At 44.5% G+C, this 23,024-nt stretch overlaps 2 protein-coding genes across 2 annotated transcripts in view; one reads left to right on the top strand and one right to left on the bottom strand.

Moving 5' to 3' along the window:
* Window positions 1-14,213, bottom strand: part of znf292b (zinc finger protein 292b) — a 199,323-nt gene extending 185,110 nt beyond the window's left edge. The window contains exon 1 of the mRNA XM_070890009.1: window positions 14,069-14,213. Within this exon, the coding sequence (XP_070746110.1) occupies window positions 14,069-14,197 (129 nt within the window). The 5' untranslated portion in view covers window positions 14,198-14,213. The remainder of the gene's footprint in view (window positions 1-14,068) is intronic.
* A 300-nt stretch (window positions 14,214-14,513) lies between these two features.
* Window positions 14,514-23,024, top strand: part of LOC139272734 (glycoprotein hormones alpha chain-like) — a 184,201-nt gene continuing 175,690 nt past the window's right edge. The window contains exons 1-2 of the mRNA XM_070888836.1: window positions 14,514-14,979; window positions 15,598-15,761. The gene's annotated coding sequence lies outside the window, so the exon portion shown is untranslated. The remainder of the gene's footprint in view (window positions 14,980-15,597; window positions 15,762-23,024) is intronic.

The raw sequence follows: 23,024 nt of genomic DNA, 5'->3' as shown, positions 1-23,024 counted from the left end.
TAGTAGCCTTCAAAAAGGGAATTGAATAAATACTTGGAGAAAATTGCGGGGATATGGGGGAAGAGGGGGGGTTGGGATTAACTGGAAGGTTCTTCAAAAGAGCCTGCACAGACTTGATGGGCTGAATGGCTTCCTTCTGTGCTGTACTGTTCTATGATTGCAAAACATCTGGGTTGCAGCCAGGCAGAGACGCTGAAGCCCTCCTCTTTCCCCTTTCAACCGTGTAAAGGTCATGAACTAGTTATGTTGCCACCCACCAGCAGAGAACAACCTCAATGGATAGGAAAGATATTACAGCAAGAGAAAGGAAAGTAGTAATTTTAAGTAACTAGTGCAAATGCATTGCAAAAACGTTTATTTTCCTTTACTAGCTTCCCCAATGGCTGAGAAATGCCGATGGTGCATTCTCAAACAACTGTGGTTTCACACTAGGGGCCCAAATTTCCCCAATCCCTTTTTCTGGCGCACTCACCCAAGGTGCGCCGCTTTTGTCTGCCTCCAAGCGTGCCGAAAATCTTCCTCCCGATTCTGGCTGCTCCACAGCCTCTCCTCGGTGGTGGCGTAGCGTGGCCAGTGCATTGGGGGCAGAGCCTGGACCTCTGCACATGCGCACTAACTAGAGTCTACACGCATGTGCAGTAGCTCATGGCAGCCCAAATCTGAGACGTTCTGCAGGCTGTGTGGGAGGGGCCTGAAGCACGCCGCCCCTAGCCCTGGCCGAAAGGGTTCCCTCATCGGCAGCCCACTGCGTTCCCCAAGGTAGGACTTCTATTTTTTTTATTTGTTATTTATTGATTGATTGATTGATTGCTTATTACTTTCTCCTTGGTGCTTTAGGTGCGGGGTTCCTTCTATTTTTTGTTAATTAATTACTCATTACTTTTTGTGCTTTGTTTAGTGCATGGGGCTTTAAATGTATTTATGCTTCTTTAATGTTGCTGTGAAGGTCCCCTTCTCATCCTCCCCTCCCCTCCCCGCCCCCCCCACTCCCATATCTCTGGCTACCGGCGCTGATTTCTTAATTCACCGCAGAGCTTTTCAGAACGTACACTTATGCTGGCCTAAGTTAGTTTGGAGTAAGTTTTAGCTGGCTAAAAACTTGCTTAAATGGCCAAAACAGGCATATGTGGCTGGCAACGCCGTCTTTTGAAAAAACCTAACTCACTTACACTGGAGCAATTTAAATGGAGAGAACTACGATTTTTTAGTTACTCCAAAAAAAATCTAGTTGATCCAAAAAAAAAAGAAGAGCAATTCCTGGGGAAACTTGGGCCCTAGGAAACCAGGAATTTCTTCTCAATCTCCCGGTCCCGAGGCCGCCGCTGACTGTGCGTCGGAGCGCGTGCACGTCAGGACATGCACAGGGCTGGAGCTGCAGTCACATGGCTCTGGGCAGCCAATCCAGGTAAAGAATATACTCATTCATAATGGGAATTCCATAAGTTGGTGTCCCCATTATGATTGAGAAACCCCCCCCCCGCTAAACAAATAGAAAAAACACACATTTTTATTAATTTAAATTAAAAAGTTATTTAAAAATTCCCGATTTTTAAAATTATGGTTTAAAATAAACTTACCATAGTGGGGAGGGCTTTTAATAATAAAATAAAATTAAAAACACATTTTATTATGTTTGTGTATTTTAAAACTCTTATGCCTGTAAAAGTAGGCCATCCGCCTGCTTTTATCAGGCGCAAGAGTTATCAGGACATCCGCTGGGCAAAATATGGGTAAACACTGTAATCTTGCCTATGCGAATGTCCTGGCTGCTGAGATACGGAGGATCTGCCAAGCTAGAGCTTGACAGATCGGAAAAGCCGGTTTTCAGCGCATACGCATTGTGCACTGAAAACCGGCTTTTGCAATGCCTTCCCTGGTCCATACACATTGGGAGGTGGGAATTTCTGGGTCAATAAGTCAAGTTTAATATTCATTTTTATGGTTTGCATGGTCAAAGAAATCTGTTGAATGCAACCACAGGTTTTGCAAAGAAAGTACTCAAGAGCCAAGGAACACAGCAGAGGTATAGCATTAATCTACCATAGGCATCTCCGTTGTAGATGGCACCAAATTAACACTACAAATGCTGTAACATTGTGTTTCAGTCACTCAACCTGGGTGACAGCTATATTTTTGCCACCTCTACCTTGGTGTCAGTACAACTTCTATTTATTGGCCATATTGAGCAGAGACCTTCAGAGTTTGCAGATGTGAACACGAATGAAAAATGCAGCTATTGCTTCTCTACATCCCTGCACAATCCCCTCCCAAAGGAATCACCTGCTCCATTAATGATTAAATAAACGCCATGTTTATTTAGTTGAGCAAAACACAATCACTGAGCTGCGTGTAACCAGCCGTTCCTAAATCCTCATACTTTCTCCCTCTATTCAGTGAAGAACAGAATCATTGTTCCCTGCATTAACTATCTTAATGACTATTAAGTCGACTATGTTTGGCTGTGGTTAGTATAGGTATTCTATTTAGTCTGTAATATTTTTTCAACTATACTGCTAATCCTCATTCAATTTTTCTAATTAAAATAAGATGCACATATCCAAACTTCTTTATGACAGCACTAATCTCACAAGCAATGTAGGGGCTTTTATAGCCATGTGGTTATCCAAAAGGTTTTTTAAAAAAAAACAGGTCCCTGCCTTTTTACACTGTAGCTTACTAAAAATAGTGACTAAACTGCCTTAATACTGCTGATGTGGAACAAATACAATTTTGCTAGAAATACACTAGTGTGGAATGTCAGTACTCTTCCAATGGTTTTCTATGCACGAGATATCTATAAATTTTGGCATGCTCCAGCAGAACTGAACAATGTACAGAAACCTGATGAAAGACTTGCATTTATACAGCACCTTTCATGACCACTGGACGTCTCAAAGCACTTTACAGTCAATGAAGTACGTTTTGGAGTGTAGTCATTGCTGTAATGCAGGAAACGCAGCAGCCAATTTGCATACAGTAAACTCCCACAAACAGCAATGTGACAATGACCAGATAATCTGTTTTAGTGATGTTGATTGAGGGAGTCAGCCCCAGTGTCCTGGGATAACTGTCCTGGGATAACTGCCCTGCTCTTCTTCGAAATAGTGCCACGGGATCTTTTACATCCACCCGAGAGAGTAGACGGGGTCTCAGTTTAACATTTCATTTGAAAGACGGCACCTCCAACAGTGCAGCACTCCCTCAGTACTACTTGGATTATCAATCTAGATTTTTGTGCTCAAGTCCCTGGAATGGGACTTAAACCCACAACTTCTGACTCAGAGGCAAGGATGCTACCCACAGACAGCTGATACTTGATGGGCTGGAAAGGATTCTGATGATCTCAAACCCTGGACATCCTCTCAAATCCCATCAGTTCAGGGACCCTGTTCTGAAAACATATTCTAGAGACAGAATCCAATGACTCCAGCCACCTTAAGCACCAATATCCTTCTTGCATCCTAACTCTCTGCTTCACCCACTCAGATCAAACTTTCAATTTCTTACTGGAACAAAAATACATTTGTAATGCTAAGGATTCATGGTATCTACATTAAAATAGGGCTGTAATCTTACCTAAACATATTCTAAATAAAACCTGCAAGAATAAAAGTGTTTAGTAATGATAAAATTGATATATATTAAAAAAGTTACGTGTAGATTATACAGAAAGGCGTCAGTGTTGAAAGAAACAAAATGGATACCTTCCCCAAGTTCATGTCTCCTCTGGCTGGGCAGAGCACAAGGAACAAAGGAAGCATGGCTTTGAAACGCAAACTAGAAAAGGTGTTAATTGGGAAACCATTAACCTAATTAAGAACATAAGAAATAGGAGGAGTAAGCCATACCGCCCCTCGAGCCTGCTCCGCCATTTAATGCGATCATGGACTCCGGTCCACTTCCCTGCCCGCTCCCAATAACCGCTTATCGGTTAAGAAACTGTCCGTCTGTCTTAAATTTAATTCAATGACCCAACTTCCATAGCTCTGCAGCAGCGAATTCCACAGATTTACAACAAGAAAAAATTCCTCCTCATCTCAGTTTTAAATGGTACCCCCTTATTCTAAGATGTCCCCCTAGTTCTAGTCTCCCCCATCAGTGCAAACATCCTCTCTGCATCCACCTTGTCAAGCCCCCCTCATAATCTTATACGTTTCGATAAGATCACCTCTCATTCTTCTGAATTCCAATGAGTAGATGCCCAACCTCCTCAACCTTTCCTCATAGGTCAACCCCCTTATCTCCAGAATCAACCTAGTGAACCTTCTCTGAACTGCCCCCAAAGCAAGTATATCCTTTTTTAAATATGGAAACCAAAACTGCACACAGTATTCCAAGTGTGGCCTCACCAATACCCTGTACAACTGTAGCAAGACTTGCCTGCTTTAATACTCCACCCCCCTTGCAATAAAGGCCAAGATTCCACTGGCCTTCCTGATCACTTGCTGTACCTGCAAACTAACCTTTTGTGTTTCATGCACCAAGGCCCCCAGGTTCCACTGTACTGCAGCACTTGGCAATTTTTCTCCATTTAAATAATAACTTGCTCTTTGATTTTTTTCTGCCAAAGTGCATAACCTCACACTTTCCAACATTATACTCCATCTGCCAAATATTTGCCCATTCACTTAGCCCATGTCCTTTTGCAGGTTGTGTGTGTCCTCCTCACACATTGCTTTTCCTCCCATCTTTGTATCATCAGCAAACTTGGCTACGTTACACTCGGTCCCTTCATCTAAGTCATTAATATACATTGTAAATAATTGGGGTCCCAGCACGGATCCCTGCTGCACCCCACTATTTACTGATTGCTAACTAGAGAATGAACCATTTATCCAAACTCTCTTTTCTGTTAGCCATTCCTCTATCTATGCTAATATATTACCCCCAACCCCATGAACTTTTATCTTGTGCAATAACCTTTTATGTGGGACCTTGTCAAATGCCTTCTGGAAGTCTAAATACACCACATCGACTGGTTCCCCTTTATCCATCCTGTTCATTACATCCTCAAAGAATGCTAGCAAATTTGTTAAACATGACTTCCCCTTCATAAATCTATGCTGACTCTACCTGACTGAATTATGCTTTTCCCAAATGTCCTGCTACTGCTTCTTTAATAATGGATTCCAACATTTTCCCAACCACAGATGTTAGGCTAACTGGTCTATAGTTTCCTGCTTTTTGTCTGCCTCCTTTTTTTAAAAAAAAAACAGGGGCGTTACACATTTGCAGTTTTCCAATCTGCTGGGACCGCCCCAGAATCCAGGGAATTTTGATAAATTACAACCAATGCATCCACTATCCCTGCCACTACTTCTCTTAAGACCCTACGATGCAAGCCATCAGGTCCAGGGGATTTATCCGCCTTCAGTCCCATTATCTTACTGAGTGCCACCTCCTTATGATTGTCATTGTGTTAAGTTCCTCCACCCCTATAGCCTCTTGACTATCCACTGTTGGGATATTGTTAGTATCCTCTACCGTAAAGACTGATACAAAATATTTCTCCAGAGTTTCTGCCATCTCCATGTTCCCCATCATCAATTCCCTGGTTTCTTCCTCTAAAAGGGACCAATATTTACTTTAGCTACTCTTCATTTTTATATACCTAAAGAAACTCTTGCTGTTTTTAATATTTCATGCTAGTTTACTTTCATAATCTATCTTCCCTTTCTTAATCATTTTTTGAGTCATTCTTTGCTAATTAATGGCACCAGCCCACCAGACAGTCATGTATGAGGAGAAGCCAATCAGGAACAGTCCTGGAACCAAGACTCAATCCTGAAGCTTTGAGAAACAATGGTCTTAAGGGGTATAAGTCAAGCCAAAGACTGCTGGGTCCCTTCTCTTTTCTTAAGCACACGGCAAAAGCAGGACCTTCCTCTACAGACAAAGAAGCCACCGTGTGCTTTGCCAGAGGGAAGCGACATATACCTTCTTATAAAATTATTGTATCATTGTATCTGTTGTAACTAAGTAGATCTGTAGGATAGCTGACGACTGCTGATAGATGTGCATGTTTAATAAAACTATTCCAAATTGTTTTAAAAGAATCGGACTTGCTGTCAATTTAATGCCAGAGATTTAGAAATCTTACAAACCTAACTGTTTGACCCTGGCAAGAAATCTTACTCTTACCAATACCTAAATCAGTGTTACAGACTAGGTTTGCAAAACTTTCCATTACTTTATCCACATTTTCACTCAAAGTCAGGTTTACTTTACATGTTAAGGTTAACCACCTCATTTTAACTCGTGTTATTAAAGCACACGCATCATTAATCTTATTGCTTGAAGTCAAGAGGATTTCTGCCAACTAGACTCATATTATAATTTGAGTTAAGACTGACTGAAGTTTGCAGGAAAACTCTGGTAATATTATGGGCTGTATATTCAATCAAACTTTCTTGCATGGGACTTAAAAAGTACTGGCAACATTTGCCCACAGCAAGGGCACCAATTGTGTAACATACAACTGCTGTACAAATTTGCTCAGTCTGTCTTTATCTGGAACCACTTATGAACTCGTAGCAGAAGTATTAACAGCAACAGGTGCTATATTATTGCAAAAAGAATATACACTGAATTTGATATTCTGCAACAAGGTTGCCGACCAGTCTTATCAATGGGCTGAACAGTCACCAAATACAAGATTTCTAAAAAATTATTTGCTGGTTGAATAATACAAAAAAAATGGACATTAGTGGTTAACTAGGCTGCCTGTGTCCTAATTCACACTGAGTCCCGTTCACCAATTATCCCTGTGCTTGCTGACCTACATTGGCTCCCGGTTAAGCAATGACTTGATTTCAAATTCCTCCAAGCCCTCCCCATATCTCTAATCTCATTCATTTCTCTTCCCCCCCCCCCCACTCCAGATATCTGTTGCCCTCTAATTCTACCCTCTTGTTCAACCATTGGTAGCCATGCCTTTGTTGCCTGGACCCCAAGCTCTGGAATTCCCTGCCTAAACCTCTCCACCTCACCTTTAAGACTCTCCTTAAAACCTACCTCTTTGACCAAGCTTTTGGTCACAAGCCCAAATTTCTCCTTGTGTGGCTCGGTTTCAAATTGTGTAACACTCCTGTGAAATGCCTTGGGATGTTTTACTACGTTAAAGGCCCTGTATAAATACAAGCTGTTGTTCAATTCTACTAGTCAAATCATTTTTTTTTCCAGTTAGCGCACACAAAGACTCAACATCCAAACTAATCCTCCCCAAAAGCTGCCTTAAACACATGCAGGTTACACAAAAGCAAATAATGCAAAATCTGAGCAAGTAATAAATTCTCAATCATGATAGATTTAGATGAGGATGGCTATTTGGTCCACCCGAGCTCAACCATTCCGAAAAGACCCAGTGCCCACCCAGTTGGTTCTCATAATTCCAGGCTTTTGCCTCCGCTACTATGCCTGGAAGCTCATTCCATAATTTGAAAGTGTTTTTGTATTTACTTTCAATACTGATTACAATCATACATCTCTATGAATCCCCCTCTCAGGCAACTCCTTTCAAGTCCCCCAGTGCTCGGATGCCAGGAATCAATATTACTCCTTTCACATTACCCTCGGGTTTGAGCACCTCTCCCTTGTGCACGACATATACATCCAATCGGAATTCCACTGAATAGCAATCCGAGTATTCTGAAGTACTTAATAAAGTTATAACATTTCAGACATACATTATCTGCAAAAATGACTCATTTTATTGTGCTGTAGTCAAACATTAAAGATGCACTGTGAATAGAGAGTACACTTGAATGAATTTCAAAGAAATCCAATGAAAGCTTCAAGTTCTTAAATAATTCTGTGAACAGGCGAATTAGGTATCCATAATTAATTACTTTGAGTGCTAAACTTAATTGGGCAAAAATAATTATATAAACATTAAGACAAAACATTGTACAAGGAAAGCTCTGCCATGTAAATAAACAAAGCAGGTAGTGTTTTTGCAGAAATGTTATTTTCAGCTAGTCTTAAAATAAATGGATACACTACACTGGGTTTCAGACAGGCACTACACATAGAATTGTTAGAGCACCAGATAGAAAATCAGTATAGTGCCTTGCATGTATGTTAATGCAGGCTCCCCAGACGCAAATACATTTCTGCAATGGATGGATGAAGATCGGTATTTCTCTCTCGCCTCGCCCCGTCCAATGAATCAATCATTGTAACACATTTTAACTCCACAAAAAAACGCTTTATTTTCCAAATATTATTCTGGGGATGTGGGCGACACTGGCAAGGCACAGATGCAATTGTTGCTTACATCCAGTTAGAGGTTTCCAGGGCAAAGTCATGGGTTACAACTACAATCAAAAAATTCAGTGCCTTGCCATCGAGGGGTGCAAATCTAGTTGTAGGATTTCAGTTTCTGAACACCATCTATGAAGTGTGTCTGTATCCATCTCACCCCATTAGAGAGATGGAATCTGTCCCTGCGCTTAACACTAGAGAAACACAAAAACTGACTTTAAATCATCCATTTCACAGCAAACTATGCTGCCCCCAATTTTTCAAAACATTATGAAAATTGTGAAGAGGTTACCTGAAATAGCAACGGTATAAAATATATTCATGCACACAGTCCATTCTTTTTATTAAAAAAAAAGGGACGTCTGAAGAACTACTGCAAGCACTGAAAATACCACACAGGCCACAATATTGGGCTGAATTGCGGCCTCTCCGGGTTCATACGACGTGCGCACACACCGGGAGGGGCCGTGCTAATGCCGGTTCTCAGGGTGCGATGCCTTGACAGATCGCCGCATCCCCGGGACAGAGATTGGGCTATTTGCTCAACTCTTGCCTAGCGAATGTCCTTCAAATTCTTACACCTGGCACATAGCTTACTTTTACAAGAGTTAAATATAGAAAAATTAAATTTAATCACTCACTTTTATATTTAAAAACCCTATCCATTAAGACAAGTTTATATTTAATCCTATTAAAACATTTTTAAAAATTTCAAAAAATCTTTTTCCAAAACATTTAATTATATTCAATTTCAATTAATTTATTGCATTGTGTCTCTTGTTTTAGGAGCGTATTCTCATTGATAGTAATAAGAGTTTGTAAAAACGGAGCTCCTATTATCAATGAGAATACTATATAGCGATTGGTGGTCCAGGCTTACGTGATCCCAGGATACGAATACGTATCTGGAGGACACGTTCCCGTGTGCTGCCCAGCAAATGAAGGCCTCCGACCACAATCCTACGTTCCTCCGGGACCACCAGGTATTTTCGGCGATTTTTTTTTTCGGGTCGGAGGCGTTCATCAGTAGGAAGCCTCCGACTGCAATTTCCCCTCCAATATTTTGCACGAGACTCACCATAATACTGAAGTACATTACTGTATCAGCCAACACCATTGAGGGTTTAGAATAAGCAGCATATTTAAGGTAGGATCATGGGAGAGTAGCACAAAGTGAGATCCACAACATCCCTGCATCACTCTCCATTTACTCATTTTCTGCTGCTGCACCAAGCTGGAGGTTAGTTTTTCAACACAGACCTGCACCCACTTTGTACCATTGCTACAATTGCAGGAGAGAAAACGGGAGACCTAAACATCATGTGCAAAATCAAAAACTGAATACATAGATTAGATTGCATAGGAGGGAAAAAAATCTTCCATTTTTAAAATGAAGCTGCAATTGATTGGATAGAATTTACAAAGCTGTTTCAGTTCAAGGAAAGTATGATATTTCATCTAATAAAAGCAGTGAAAACTAGAACACAACATAATGACATTTTTACCCAGTCGCAAACATAATCCAGCTCCGTGCATGTGCAGTCACATGGAGACTCAACAGCACCATGAAAATCCCTTATGCTCACAGGAGTACAGAGGTACCAAGGTACCCAGTTTTATATTAGAATACAGTTATCAATACTGCAACTTAACACTGTTATATGTAACTGACATATTTTCTTCTACAATAATTGCATCAGAGCTAAATAGGAGAAAGACACCAGCAAGTAGCTTACTTGGTCAATGAATCAGTTAAAGAATGCCTGTTGATTATACAGGTGTACCTCACAACTGTAGAGACTAGCACTGAAAAAAGTGCACTGCATTCCAGTGCAGAAAAACTAATGTCAGGCCAACAAAATCCAGCATTAGGAGTGGGCTGGGGGGGGGGGGTAACCGAGAGTGAATTTTGTGGTGAAACTTTGCTATTCACGATCAAGGTGATTTTAGATTCAAAAGTATGACTTGCTGCAAAAGGATTACATTGATACTATCAAATTGGATTATTTTTGAGAAGTAGAATGGTAAAATCTTCTGTAGAATATATTACAATAAAATATATTTTTTTTTAAACCAATGAAATGAATTGCTATCCTCCTATCCCAGTATGATACAAAAGCAAGTTCTCCTTGGAATAAAGTGGAACAAACAATGATAACTGGGGTGAAATCACAATGAGCAAGCAAGTCAGGTGCTTTACATGGAGGTAAAATCGCTCCTTCTTGGAATGCAAGCCTGGGGCTGCCACACTATTGGGAACCTTATTTTTCTTGCATCTTCCAATTTAAAAAGTTGACTGTACACTAATATCTTTGTGCCATTATAAAGCATGCCAAGTGCAACAACAGATTGCATTTATGTAGCATTTTTAACATAGTAAAACATCCCATGGCATTTGACAGAGCATTCTCAAATAAAAATGCAACACCAAGCCACAAAGATATATTAGAACAGGTGACCAAAAGTTTGGTCAAAGGTTTTAAGAAGCGTCTTAAAGCAGGAGAGGTGGGGAGGTTTAGGGAGGGAATTCCAGACCTGAGGGCCTAGACAGTACATCCACCAATGGTGGGGTGATGGAAATCAAGGATGCGGAAGAGGTCAGAATTGGAGGAGTGCAGAAATATTAGGGGGGGGGGGGGGTGTTGTGGGGCTGGAAGAGATTACAGAGATGGGGGGAGGGTGTTGTAGGGCTGGAAGAAATTACAGAGATATGGAGGGGCAAGGATATGGAGAGATTTGAAAACCAGAAGATTTTTTAATTTGAGGCATTACCAGACCGGGAACAAATGTAGGTCAGCGACCACAAAAATGATGGTCACATGAAATGTTGTACTTTCCTAGTGGAAAGAATGTTGTTGTAATTAGTGAACATATCAGTGAGCAGACTAGTATTACTGTCAGTAGTGTTATTCAGCAGAAGTTATTGAATATTGTTAACTGCTGAGATTATTGCAATTTTTAGGAACTAATAACATTCAATTAAAAAGAGTGGAATTTTATGTTTGTATTCAACAACAAAAAAAGTTTGCCATAGGCTACACTGAAAATGGTTATATTAGATTATATTTATTCATTTAAGGCACTTAATGAAACACTTTCAGCATTGCTTTTCCAGGACCGGAGTTGTGACCAAAAGACCTGGGACACTTGCAGCCATTTTCTGATTCTTGAGCTTTAAAGGTTGGCCACACCTGGTCTATGTGAAAGGATTGTGCAGAATTTGCTACAACCGATGTAGTGCATGGATCACCAGTACCATTAAAGAAATAGTTTAGCACAGGACCATTAACTGTATTAAAAAATGTCTAGCCCTGAAAGGATTACTAATAAAGCTAACTGTATATGGGCATTTATCTTTGTCTGTATACACACAATAGGCAAGGATGGAAGGAACTGTGTGGGTGAAAGGCTGTACCAGGTTGATTTGAGGGGTGAGGGGGAAAACAATCAGTATATCTGGACTGAGCACACAGATAGACAAATATCTGTCCAGCAGTGAGTTCCATGACAGCAGTCATATGCTTTGATGGTATTCTAACCCACAGCAGCACAGATCAAGAAACTGAAAAATTGAGGAAGTATCAGTTATTTCTTTACAGTGGTATATAAAAAATGTTAACCTTTACTTTTATTGTAAAGCAGTAGGAGCACTGGAAGCTATGAACAGAAATAGTGAATTATAAATTAAATGGCAGGCAGATACACAAGATTCTGGGCAACACCACCAACCATAACAGCAAAGCCTTGGTTTTCATGATAGTCAGACCCCTGGCATCCATCTTCTGTTTTCAAATCTTGCAATAAGTTGCTTCCCACTATATATTATGCAGTGGGTTTTACTACTAAAGCTGCTTCAATCATTGGGAAGTAAACAACTTGGTAACAGAATAATATCTTCAAGTTAATTGGATTGGAAGATATAACATATCAGGGCAACTGTTTTAAAAGGCTGAAAACATCACGTCATCATTATATAAAATTCAGGTAGTTTTAATGATGTTTTTGGGGCCTTATTCTGTATTTCCATCCATTTAAAAAGTAGGTTCCCCATTTATAGTGGTCACAAATCAGTCACATTTTACTTTTATTACATGGAGCTTTCCTGCCATTTTGGGGATTATATTCTGAAATTCCTCTTATTTTGCTGCAAAACCCACAAGTAACTTGACCATCTTATGACTGGTACTATAGCATATCCACGTGGAGGCAAAATAAGTGATATTATAAACAAGTGTGTGATGCAGCCAAAGCTATATGGAACTTCGAGGCACTCCCTACATCAATACTGAAAATGCAAGCAGATTTTTTTTTTAAACTGTGGGTAGGGAAAGGTAAGATTTAAGAGAAAGTAATACAAGAGCTGATTTGGTACTAGCTGGCTCACATATAGGAAGGGAAGGGGAGAGAGAGAGAGAGAGAGAGAGAGAGAGAGAGAGAGAGAGAGAGAGAGAGAATCAGAGTGCACTTTAAGCAGTTTGTGAAATACTTGCAATTTATCACATCAAATTGCTCCAAGGAAAGTCCTCCAAGAACCACTTTTTTTTTAACACCATGCATAGTTCAAATGGGCTGTTCAGATAACAGGTTTTGAATAATAAAACATATATAAAATCATATCACTGGGTTATTTTCTAAAACATGTAAAATACATGTGCACCGAGGCCACAATACCATCAGCCACAGGATAACTTAGACCTCAAACAATTAGGTTTCATAACATCTTGATTTCCATTAGACATTTAAAAAAAACTATATAGTGGATTACATACTGCACAACACTAGCAAAGACAAGAGAAACTCAATCTTTAATCTCACACTGATGGATGCTAGAATCTCCAGCAGTAAGTCCTCCTACCTCTCAAATTAAATAAAGCTTCATATCATCATTCTGGGCATCCATTGTTCTATTATGGAAACTTTCCATATTTTGCATAAACTTCCATCAATACAGGCCAAATGACCTAGTGCAAAACCATAGATTGAATGGTCACTTACATAAAAACTTAATACTGCAGCATTAAAACATATTCATTACCAAATACAAGCCACAATCCCTAACTGTTGAGATGTCTGATCACTATTTTAACAACTCGTTATTTTTAATGTCAAGGGTGTGGACACCCCCAAGGCATCAAGTGCTACTTTCACTTCAAAAATGCAGATATGATTACTGAAACACTGGTGATGAAACCCAACTAGAGTTCTCTAAAACTTGTGCAACTGAGCATTGAACACGGTTCGACAAAAATAAAACACAGAAAATCCTGAATAATGCACGTATATATTAGAGCTTGTTGCAAATAAAACAGGGGAAATCTTAGCTTGCTGCATTCAAAGCAGCTAAAGTACATTTTGATCTCACAAGGTGACATGAATGTGATTTGTGTTTTTCCAAATATACCGGAAAGAAATGGGCCAGGGCAGAGTGGAAGGGGGTGGGGGGGAAAGAGAGTGCTGGGACCCACTGGAGTTACAATCAGCTGTACTGTGGGTGGGTGCCAGCCCATCCCCCTCTCCCTATTTACGACCCACTCTTTGCTGCCCTTTTTTGTTAATTTTAAAGGATTGCGCAGCGCGCATCAAACACACGCCGCCGCCAGGAAAACAAAGGAAGGCTGGGGGGGGGGGGGGGTTAGGGGGAGGGGCTGCGGCGGGGATGGCCGGGCGGGCGGGCGGCGGGCCCGGGGCGGACAAAACCCCCGCCGTCATTAACAAAGAGCGGCGATGCTGCGAGCCGCCGCCGCCGCCGGCCGCACACAACAATATGGGGGGAGGGGGAGCGATGGCCCCGCCCGCGGCCGCTCACCTGGCAGAAGCGCTGGCAGTAATCCCCGGACGACTGCACGGACACGCCGAGCTCCCGCAGCTGGTTGCCCAGCTCCCGCAGCTTGTCCGTCAGCTTTCTCACGTCTGCACCCACCTCCCCGGCCGCCATCTTGCTGCTGCGCTCATGGCCCGGAACGCGCGTCTCCCCCTCCGCCCCCCCCCTCACTCTCTCGCTACCTCCGCCCCTCTCCAACTCTCCTTACAACCGGCGCTACGTGACTAACGTGACGACGTAAAGTGACGCCCCGCCGCTGATTGGTCGGCAGCCAGCCGCCGCCGCCAGAGTGGCGAGCGCGGGCTGGGAGGGGCTGAACGCGCGGGAGGGGCGGGGCGGGGCTGAGCGCGCGGGAGGGGCGGGGCGGGACTGAGTGCGCGGGAGGGGCGGGGCGGGGCTGAGCGCGTGGGACGGGGCTGTCTGTCAGGTGGCCGTTGGAAGGCGAGGGGACAGCAATGAGGCCAGGCCATTGGGGCTGGGGTTTGGGGGTATGCGTTCGCTGGACCGGGAACGGTGTCAGAGCTCCAGAACTTGAGCACATAAATCTAGGCTGACACTCCAGTGCAGTGCTGAGGGAGTGCTGCACTGTCGGAGGTACCGTCTTTTGGATGAGACGTTAAACCGAGGCCCCGTCTGCCTTCTCGGATGTAAAAGATCCCATGGCACTATTTCGAAGAAGAACACAAGAGTTATTCCCGATGTCTTGGCCAATATTTACTCCTCGATCAACATAAAAAAACAGATTACTTGGTCATTACACTGCTGTTTGTGGGAGCTTGCTGTGCACAAATTGGCTGCCGCGTTCCCCACATTACAACAGTGACAGTACTTCAAGAAGAGTTCATTGACTAAAGCGCTTTGAGATGTCCAGATGTCATGAAAGGTGCTATATAAATGTAAGTCTTTCTTTCACAGCTGAGATTTATCACCACCCTCCCAAAAAAGGCGGCAAACCCATTCAAATATCCTGTGGCTCAGCAGCTGCATCCCGGATATGATATTCACTCTTCAGCATGCGAAGCATTAACATTAGGTCATATTTGTCGCCAACATGGTTTCACTCCCAACACAATGAAAGGTGTCAGCCTTGGCTCAGTGGGTAGCACTCTCGCCCACTCCAGAGACTTCAGCACAAAAATCTAGGCTGCAGTGCTGAGGGCGTGCTGCACTGTCACATGTGCCGTCTTTCGGATGAGACGTTAAACCGAAGCTCCGTCTGCTCTGTCAGTTGGACGTAAAAGATCCCGTGGCACTATTTTGTAGATGGGCGGGGAAGTTAGCCCCGGTGGCCAAGCCAATATTTATTCCTCAATCGACATCACTAAAAACACTTAAAACATTATCTGGTCATTATCACATTGCAGTTTGTGGGAGCTTGCTGTGCACAAATTGTCTGCCACATTTCCTACATTTGGAGTGATTGCACTCCAAAAGGTACTTCATTGGCTGTAAAGCGCTTTGGGATGTCTGGTAGTCATGAAAGGCGCTATACAAATACATCTTATTTTTCACAGGTACAGACCTTCTGGACGGGGAGAAGCAAAACAGCTCAAGTAGTCAAGGCAACGAATTTCTAGATTGTATTTGAGACGGGTTTCTAGAACAATACATATTAAAACCAACAACCTACTGGATTTAAGTGATGAATAGGAAACCAAAATGAGTTAACAGTCTGACGGTAAGGAGGCATCTTGCAAATAGTGACCATAATATGATTTAATTTGATATTCGAGGGAAAAGTAAAAGCTCACACATCAGGGTTTGGTTTAGAAGTGAATTGCCCACGGTAAGGGCCCAAGTTTCGAGCCGCGCCAAGAACGGCGCAGTCCCAACCTCGACGCTCGTTTCTCGCGCCACAAAGTGCGCCTAAAAAAACCCTTCAGATTCTCCACCTCCCTGCAGGTCTTCTGGCCCTCGGCGCAGCGCAGCAGGAGCTGTGGGGGGCGGAGCCAGGTCCCTGCGCTGAAAACAGTGCTGGGACCTCTGCACATGCGCGCTACAGTGGGCACGCAAGTGCAGTAGCTCCAGGCGCCCGAAACTGTGGGGGAGGGGCCTGAAGCACACAGCCCCTAGCCCTGGCCGAATGGCCTCACTGGGGCTGCGTGAATAAGGCTCCTCCCACGGCCAGCTCCTGCTTCCTCCCGACCCGACTCGACTCCCGCTTCCCGCCTCCGGACCCGACACCGACCCGACTCCCGCTTCCCCCCCCCCCCCCATCGGACCCGACACTGACCCGACTCCCGCTTCCACCCGCCCCCGGACCGGACCGGACCCAACTCCCGCATCCCCCCACCCCCCGCCTCCGGACCCGACCCGACTCCCGCTTCCCCCCCGCCCCCGGACCAGACCCGACTCCCGCTTCCCCCCCGCCCCAGGACCCGACCCGACTCCCGCTTCCCCCCCGCCCCCGGACCCGACCCGACTCCCGCTTCCCCCCACCGGACTGGATCCGACCTGACCTCCCTCGCCCCGACCTGACCTCCCTCCCCCCGACCCAAACCGAACCGACCTCCCTCCCACCACCCCCCCGACCCGACCCAACATCACCTACCTGTAAATCTGGTGCTGGGGACGGGCCCTGCCCGAAGTCTCGGGCCCGGCCCGTTCAGCCTCCCTCCCCCTTCTCCTTTCCCCTCTCCCTTCTCCCTTCTCCTTTCCCCCCCCATCTCCTCCCCCCGCCATCTCCTTCCCCCCCATCTCCTTCCCCCCATATCCTTCCCCCATCTCCTTAACCCCCCATCTCCTTCCCCCCCATCTCCTTCCCCCCATATCCTTCCCCCATCTCCTTAACCCCCCATCTCCTTCCCCCCCATCTCCTTCCCCCTCCATCTCCTTCCCCCTCCATCTCCTTTCCCCCACATCTCCTTTCCCCCCCATCTCCTTTCTCCCCCCACCCATCTCCTTTCCCCCCAATCTCCTTTCCCCCCCATCTCCTTTCTCCCCCTTCTCTCCTTTATCCCCTTCTCCCCCCTCCCCCTTCTCCCCCTTCTCCCCTTCCCTCCCCCTTCCCTCCCTCTGCTCCCCCCCTCTCTCTCTCTACCCCCCTCCTCCCCCTCCCCTCGCTGTCAGAAACACAGATTCTGACAGACAGAGAATGAGAGACACACACAGACAGACAGAGAGATAGAGACACTGACAGAGACACACTGGGGGGGGGGGGGGGGGCATCCCAGCACGCTGTTGGAGGGCTCCCGGTGCTGCAGTCGGTAAATAGAAAATGTTTTATTCATTGATTTAAAAAAAAATATATTTCTTATTAATTTTTTTTGATTGATTTATTGATTGATTTATTGATGTATTTATCATTTATTATTGATGATGGCTCTTTATTTGTAAAACTGAAGTGTTTAATGTTTGTAAACTTCCCTTTAAACCCCCCCCCCCACCCCATTCCCTACGCCTGATTTGTAACCTACGCCTGATTTTCTAAAGTGTAGACAAGGTTTTTCGAGCGTACAAAAATCTTCACTTACTCCATTCTAAGTTAGTTTGGAGTAAGTTTTCACTGATGAAACTTTGAAAACAGGCGTAAGTGGCCGGACACACCCCCTTTTGAAAAAAAAATTCTGTTCCAAAGTGAAACTGTTCCAACTGACTAGAACTGGAGCAAACTAAATGACGAGAATTCCGATTTCTAAGATTCTCCGTTCTACACCAGTTGCTCCTAAAAATCAGGAGCAAATCATGTGGAAACTTGGGGCCTAAATGTGGCTGAACTGTGACTGCAGTTGCTCCGTTTTTTTTTGAGCAACTTGATTTTTCTGGAGTATCTTAAAAATTCCCATTCTGCACATTTAATTTGCGCCAGTGTAAGTGAGTTAGTTAGGTTTTTTTTAGTTTAGTTTTTTTTTTCAAAAGCGAGCGTTACCAGCCACCTACCCCTGTTTTGGCCATTTAAGCCAGAGTGGACAGCTAATAGTTGCTCCAAACTAACTTAGGCCAGTGTATGTGGCCACTTGTGGCCGCACAGAAAACCCTTGCGGAGAGTTAAGAAATCAGCGCAGGTAGCCAGAGATGGTGGGGGGGGGGGGGGAAGCACAGATGACCTCGCAAAGCACTAAACACCTTCACAACAACATTAAAGAAGCATAAAAACCATCAATATTAATAAATAAATAAATAATAAGACTTAAGTCGTACCTTCCTAACTCGGCCCCCCAAAGGACTTAGAAACATAGAAAATAGGTGCAGGAGTAGGCCATTCGGCCCTTTGAGCCTGCACCACCATTCAATAAGATCATGGCTGATTGTTCACCACAGTATCCCTTTCCTGCTTTCTCTCCATACCCCTTAATCCCATTAGCCGTAAGGGCCATATCTAACTCTCTCTTGAATATATCCAATGAACTGGCATCAGCAATTCTCTGCGGTAGGGAATTCCACAGGTTAACAACTCTCTGAGTGAAGAAGTTTCTCCTCATCTCAGTACTAAATAGCTTACCCCTTATCCTTAGACTATGTCCCCTGGTTCTGGACTTCCCCAACATTGTGAACCTTCTTCCTCCATCTAACCTGTCCAATCCTGTCAGAATTTTATATGTTTCTATGAGATCCCCTCTCATCCTTCTAAACTCCAGTGAATACAGGCCCAGTCGATCCAGTCTCTCCTCATATGTCAGTCCTGCCATCCCGGGAATCAGTCTGGTGAACCTTCGCTGCACTTCCTCAATAGCAAGAACTGCCTTCCTCAGATTAGGAGACCAAAGCTGAACACAATATTCCAGGTGAGGCCTCACCAAGGCCCTGTACAACTGCAGTAAGACCTCCCTGCTTCTATACTCAAATTCCCTAGCTATGAAGGCCATTTTGCCTTTTTCACCGCCTGTTGTACCTGCATGCCAATTTCAATGACTGATGTACCATGACACCCAGATCTCGTTGCAGCTCCCCTTTTCCTAATCTGCCGCCATTCAGATAATATTCTGCCTTCGTGTTTTTGCCACCAAAGTGGATAACCTCACATTTATCCACATTATACTGCATCTGCCATGCATTTGCCCACTCACCTAACCTGTTCAGGTCACCCTGCAGCCTCTTAGCTTCCTCCTCACAGCTCACACCGCCACCCAGCTTCGTGTCATCTGCAAACTTGGAGATATTACACTCAATTCCTTCATCTAAATCATTAATGTATATTGTAAATAGCTGGGGTCCCAGCACAGAGCCCTGCGGCACCCTATTACTCACTGCCTGCCATTCTGAAAAGGACCCGTCTCGCCCAACTCGCTGCTTCCTGTCTGCCAACCAGTCCTCTATCCACGTCAGTACATTACCCCCAATACCATGTGCTTTGATTTTGTACACCAATTTCTTGTGTGGGACCTTGTCAAAAGCCTTTTGAAAGTCCAAATATACCACATCCACTGGTTCCCCCTTGTCCACTCTCCTCAAAAAATTCTAGATTTGTCAAGCATGATTTCCTTTTCATAAATCCATGCTGACTTGGACCGATCCTGTCACTGCTTTTCAAATGCGCTGCTATTTCAACTTTAATAATTGATTCCAACATTTTCCCCACAACTGATGTCAAGCTAACCGGTCTATAATTACCCGTTTTCTCTCTCCCTCCTTTTTTAAAAAGCGGTGTTACATTAGCTACCCTCCAGTCCATAGGAACTGATCCAGAGTCGATAGATTGTTGGAAAATGATCACCAATGCATCCACTATTTCGAGGGGCACTTCCTTAAGTACTCTGGGATGCAGACTATCAGGCCCCCGGGATTTATCGGCCTTCAATCCCATCAATTTCCCGAACACAATTTCCCGCCTAATAAGGATTTCCTTCAGTTCATCCTTCTCGCTAAACCCTCAGTCCCTTAGTATTTCCGGAAAGTTATTTGTGTCTTCCTTCGTGAAGACAGAACCAAAGTATTCGTTCAACAGGTCTGCCATTTCTTTGTTCCCCATTATAAATTCACCAGAATCTGACTGCAAGGGACCCACGTTTGTCTTCACTAATGTTTTTCTCTTCACATATCTATAGAAGCTTTTACAGTCAGTTTTTATGTTCCCAGCAAGCTTCCTCTCATACTTTATTTACCCCTCCTAATTAAACCCTTTGTCCTCCTCTGCTGAATTATAAAATTCTCCCAGTCCTCAGGTTTGCTGCTTTTTCTGGCCAATTTATATGCCTCTTCCTTGAATTTAATACTATCCTTAATTTCCCTTGTTAGCCACGGTTGAGCCACCTTCCCCGTTTTATTTTTACTCCAGACAGGGATGTACAGTTGTTGAAGTTCACCCATGTGATCTTTAAATGTTTGCCATTGCCTATCCACCATCAACCCTTTAAGTATCATTCGCCAGTCTATTCTAGCCAATTCATGTCTCATACCATCAAAGTTACCTTTCCTTAAATTCAGGACCCTCGTCTCTGAATTAACTGTGTCACTCTCCATCTTAATAAAGAATTCTACCATATTATGGTCACTCTTCCCCAAGGGGCCTCGCACAACAAGATTGCTAATTAGTCCTTTCTCATTACACGTCACCCAGTCTAGGATGGCCAGCCCTCTAGTTGGTTCCTCGACATATTGGTCTAGAAAACCACCCCTAATACATTCAGGAAATCCTCCTCCACCGCATTTCTACCAGTTTGGTTAGCCCAATCTATATGTAGATTAAAGTTGCCCATGATAACTGCTGAACTTTATTGCACGCATCCCTAATTTCTTGTTTGATACTGTCCCCAACCTCACTACTACTGTTTGGTGGTCTGTACACAACTCCCACTAACGTTCTCTGCCCTTTGGTATTTCCGTAGCTCCACCCATACCGATTCCACATCATCCAAGCTAATGTCCTTCCTTCCTATTGCTTTAATTTCCTCTTTAACCAGAACGCCACCCCACCTCCTTTTCCTTTCTGTCTATCCTTCCTGAATGTTGAATACCCCTGGATGTTGAGTTCCCAGCCTTGGTCACCCTGGAGCCATGTCTCCGTGATATCGGCACCCCGAGGGTCTTGACTTCTCTCCGAGGGACTTCTCTCTTAGGAACTGGACTTGTCTCCGAGGGACTGGACTTCTCTCCGAGGGACTGGACTTCTCCGAGGGACTGGACCTCTCCAGGGAAAACTTAATCAGTGTTGGGTCATAACGATTTGACATGTGCCCACACAAAATGCAACGTTCTCTCCCCACTGTTGCCTGCTGGCCCATGTTTTATTGGGAGGTGCTATTGAAGATGATTAAGTAATCCCTTCGGCCAGGGATGGGACGGCGAACATCGGGTCGTCCCTTTGGTCAGGGTTAGGGGCGGCGGCATCGGGTCCCGCTCACAGCCTGCAGAACGCGCTGGGAGTGCGATGAGCTATTGCGCATGCACGCAGACTCTACTGCGCATGCGCATTGCTGCCAGCACTGCTTTCGGCGCAGGGCTGTAGCTCCACCCCCCCCACTCCATGAGAAACGCCGTGCCAGATCCCGGGACACACAGCAGAGCGGCCAGAATCGTTAATAAGTTTTTTGGCATCATTTTGAGTGCACAAAGTCGGCGCATCTTGGGAGAGTGCACCGGAAAAAGGGGTTGGGGAAATTTGGGCCCAAAATGTGGCAAATATGAAGCCTGCAATACACTTATGATTGACTCCATGAGGCAATGTATTGTATTCAAACTGTCGTGACCTTGGTCGTTTATTCGTAACTCCAGAGTGAGGCAACCACATGGTGGCTCCACCAGGGCAGGAAACCCTGGTCTCCACCAGTTGCACCCTCTAGTGGTGCCAGCATGTATATACACAGTGCAAACCTTATTGATAATACATCAGGTAAACAAGTCTCCATCTTATGCAACTATACAGTGACTACACAGAGAGTATATCTATAGTCTGCGTACATGATATCACTTTCCCCCAAGTCCATTGTGCCAATTACCTTTGCACTATGTGACCTGAGCCTTCACCCTCCTGAGGTTGCTGGCCTATAACTTGAGGGGACACCTGGGGCAGGGCATCAGGATAAGCGCCTTTACCCTCCCGAATTCGCTCGCTTGCTACTCTTGGGGACACTATATTCCCGACATCTCGCAACAATATTTTGTTCTTTATATTCTTAATCGGTTCATTACATTGATTGCCATGCATACAATGTCTCTTTTAAGTTCAGTTGGTTGCAGGTCTCCTTTAAGAGAACCTGCCACGCCACGCTGCACCTCGCTGCAGCAGGGACGCCAACTTGCCTCTGTTCTCGAGGTCGACTGCCTTGATCTTTCTCTTCCGCGATTCTGCCACAAAAGCTGGAAGAGTGCCTGTGAATTCGATCTTCCTCCCCAGGAGTCCTGCCACTGGAGCTGGGAAGGTACTTTTAGATCATTCCAGTCGGATTATTGCCACGCAGTCATGATGGACGGTCTGTGCCTCAGGTACTGCGCTGGTCTGTTCTCTGGTGCCTGGCCCAAGCGAAGGTGAGGTTGTGCTCTGCCTTTGAGCACGGGGGACATCGATTGCTGGAGTGAAAAGGTCTTCCCATTTCCACTGGATCTTCCCCATCCACCTTCTTCCGAGTAGCGTTGGACCATCACCTGCAACAATCCATAGAGGTAACTTGTGCACCATGCCATTATGGATTACACTTACATCCGCACTACCAAGGACTGGGATAAGCCCCTTGATGTAGGTGCGCAACTTTTCCTGTACTGGAACCAGCTCGGTTGTTTTTCGTTCCATAGCCTCTCAAAGGCATCCTGGCTCATCACTGACTGGCTCGCTCCCATGTCCACTTCCTTGAAGACTGGAACGCCGTTTATCTCGACTTCCATCTTCACTGGAGGACAATCGGTGGTGCAGGTATACACTCCATACACTTCTTCTTGATGCTGAGCTGCCTCTCTGCCAAATCATCATACTCCCCGCTGGATTCAAAGTCATCTACCGACTCCTCTGCTAGACGGTGAGTCGTGTTTCTTTTACACATACGCTGGAGTTGGCCCTTCATGTTACAGG

Source organism: Pristiophorus japonicus, chromosome 9 (genome assembly GCF_044704955.1).
Source record: "Pristiophorus japonicus isolate sPriJap1 chromosome 9, sPriJap1.hap1, whole genome shotgun sequence".
Taxonomy (NCBI): Eukaryota; Metazoa; Chordata; class Chondrichthyes; family Pristiophoridae; genus Pristiophorus; species Pristiophorus japonicus.
This window is presented reverse-complemented; position numbering and strand designations above follow the sequence as displayed.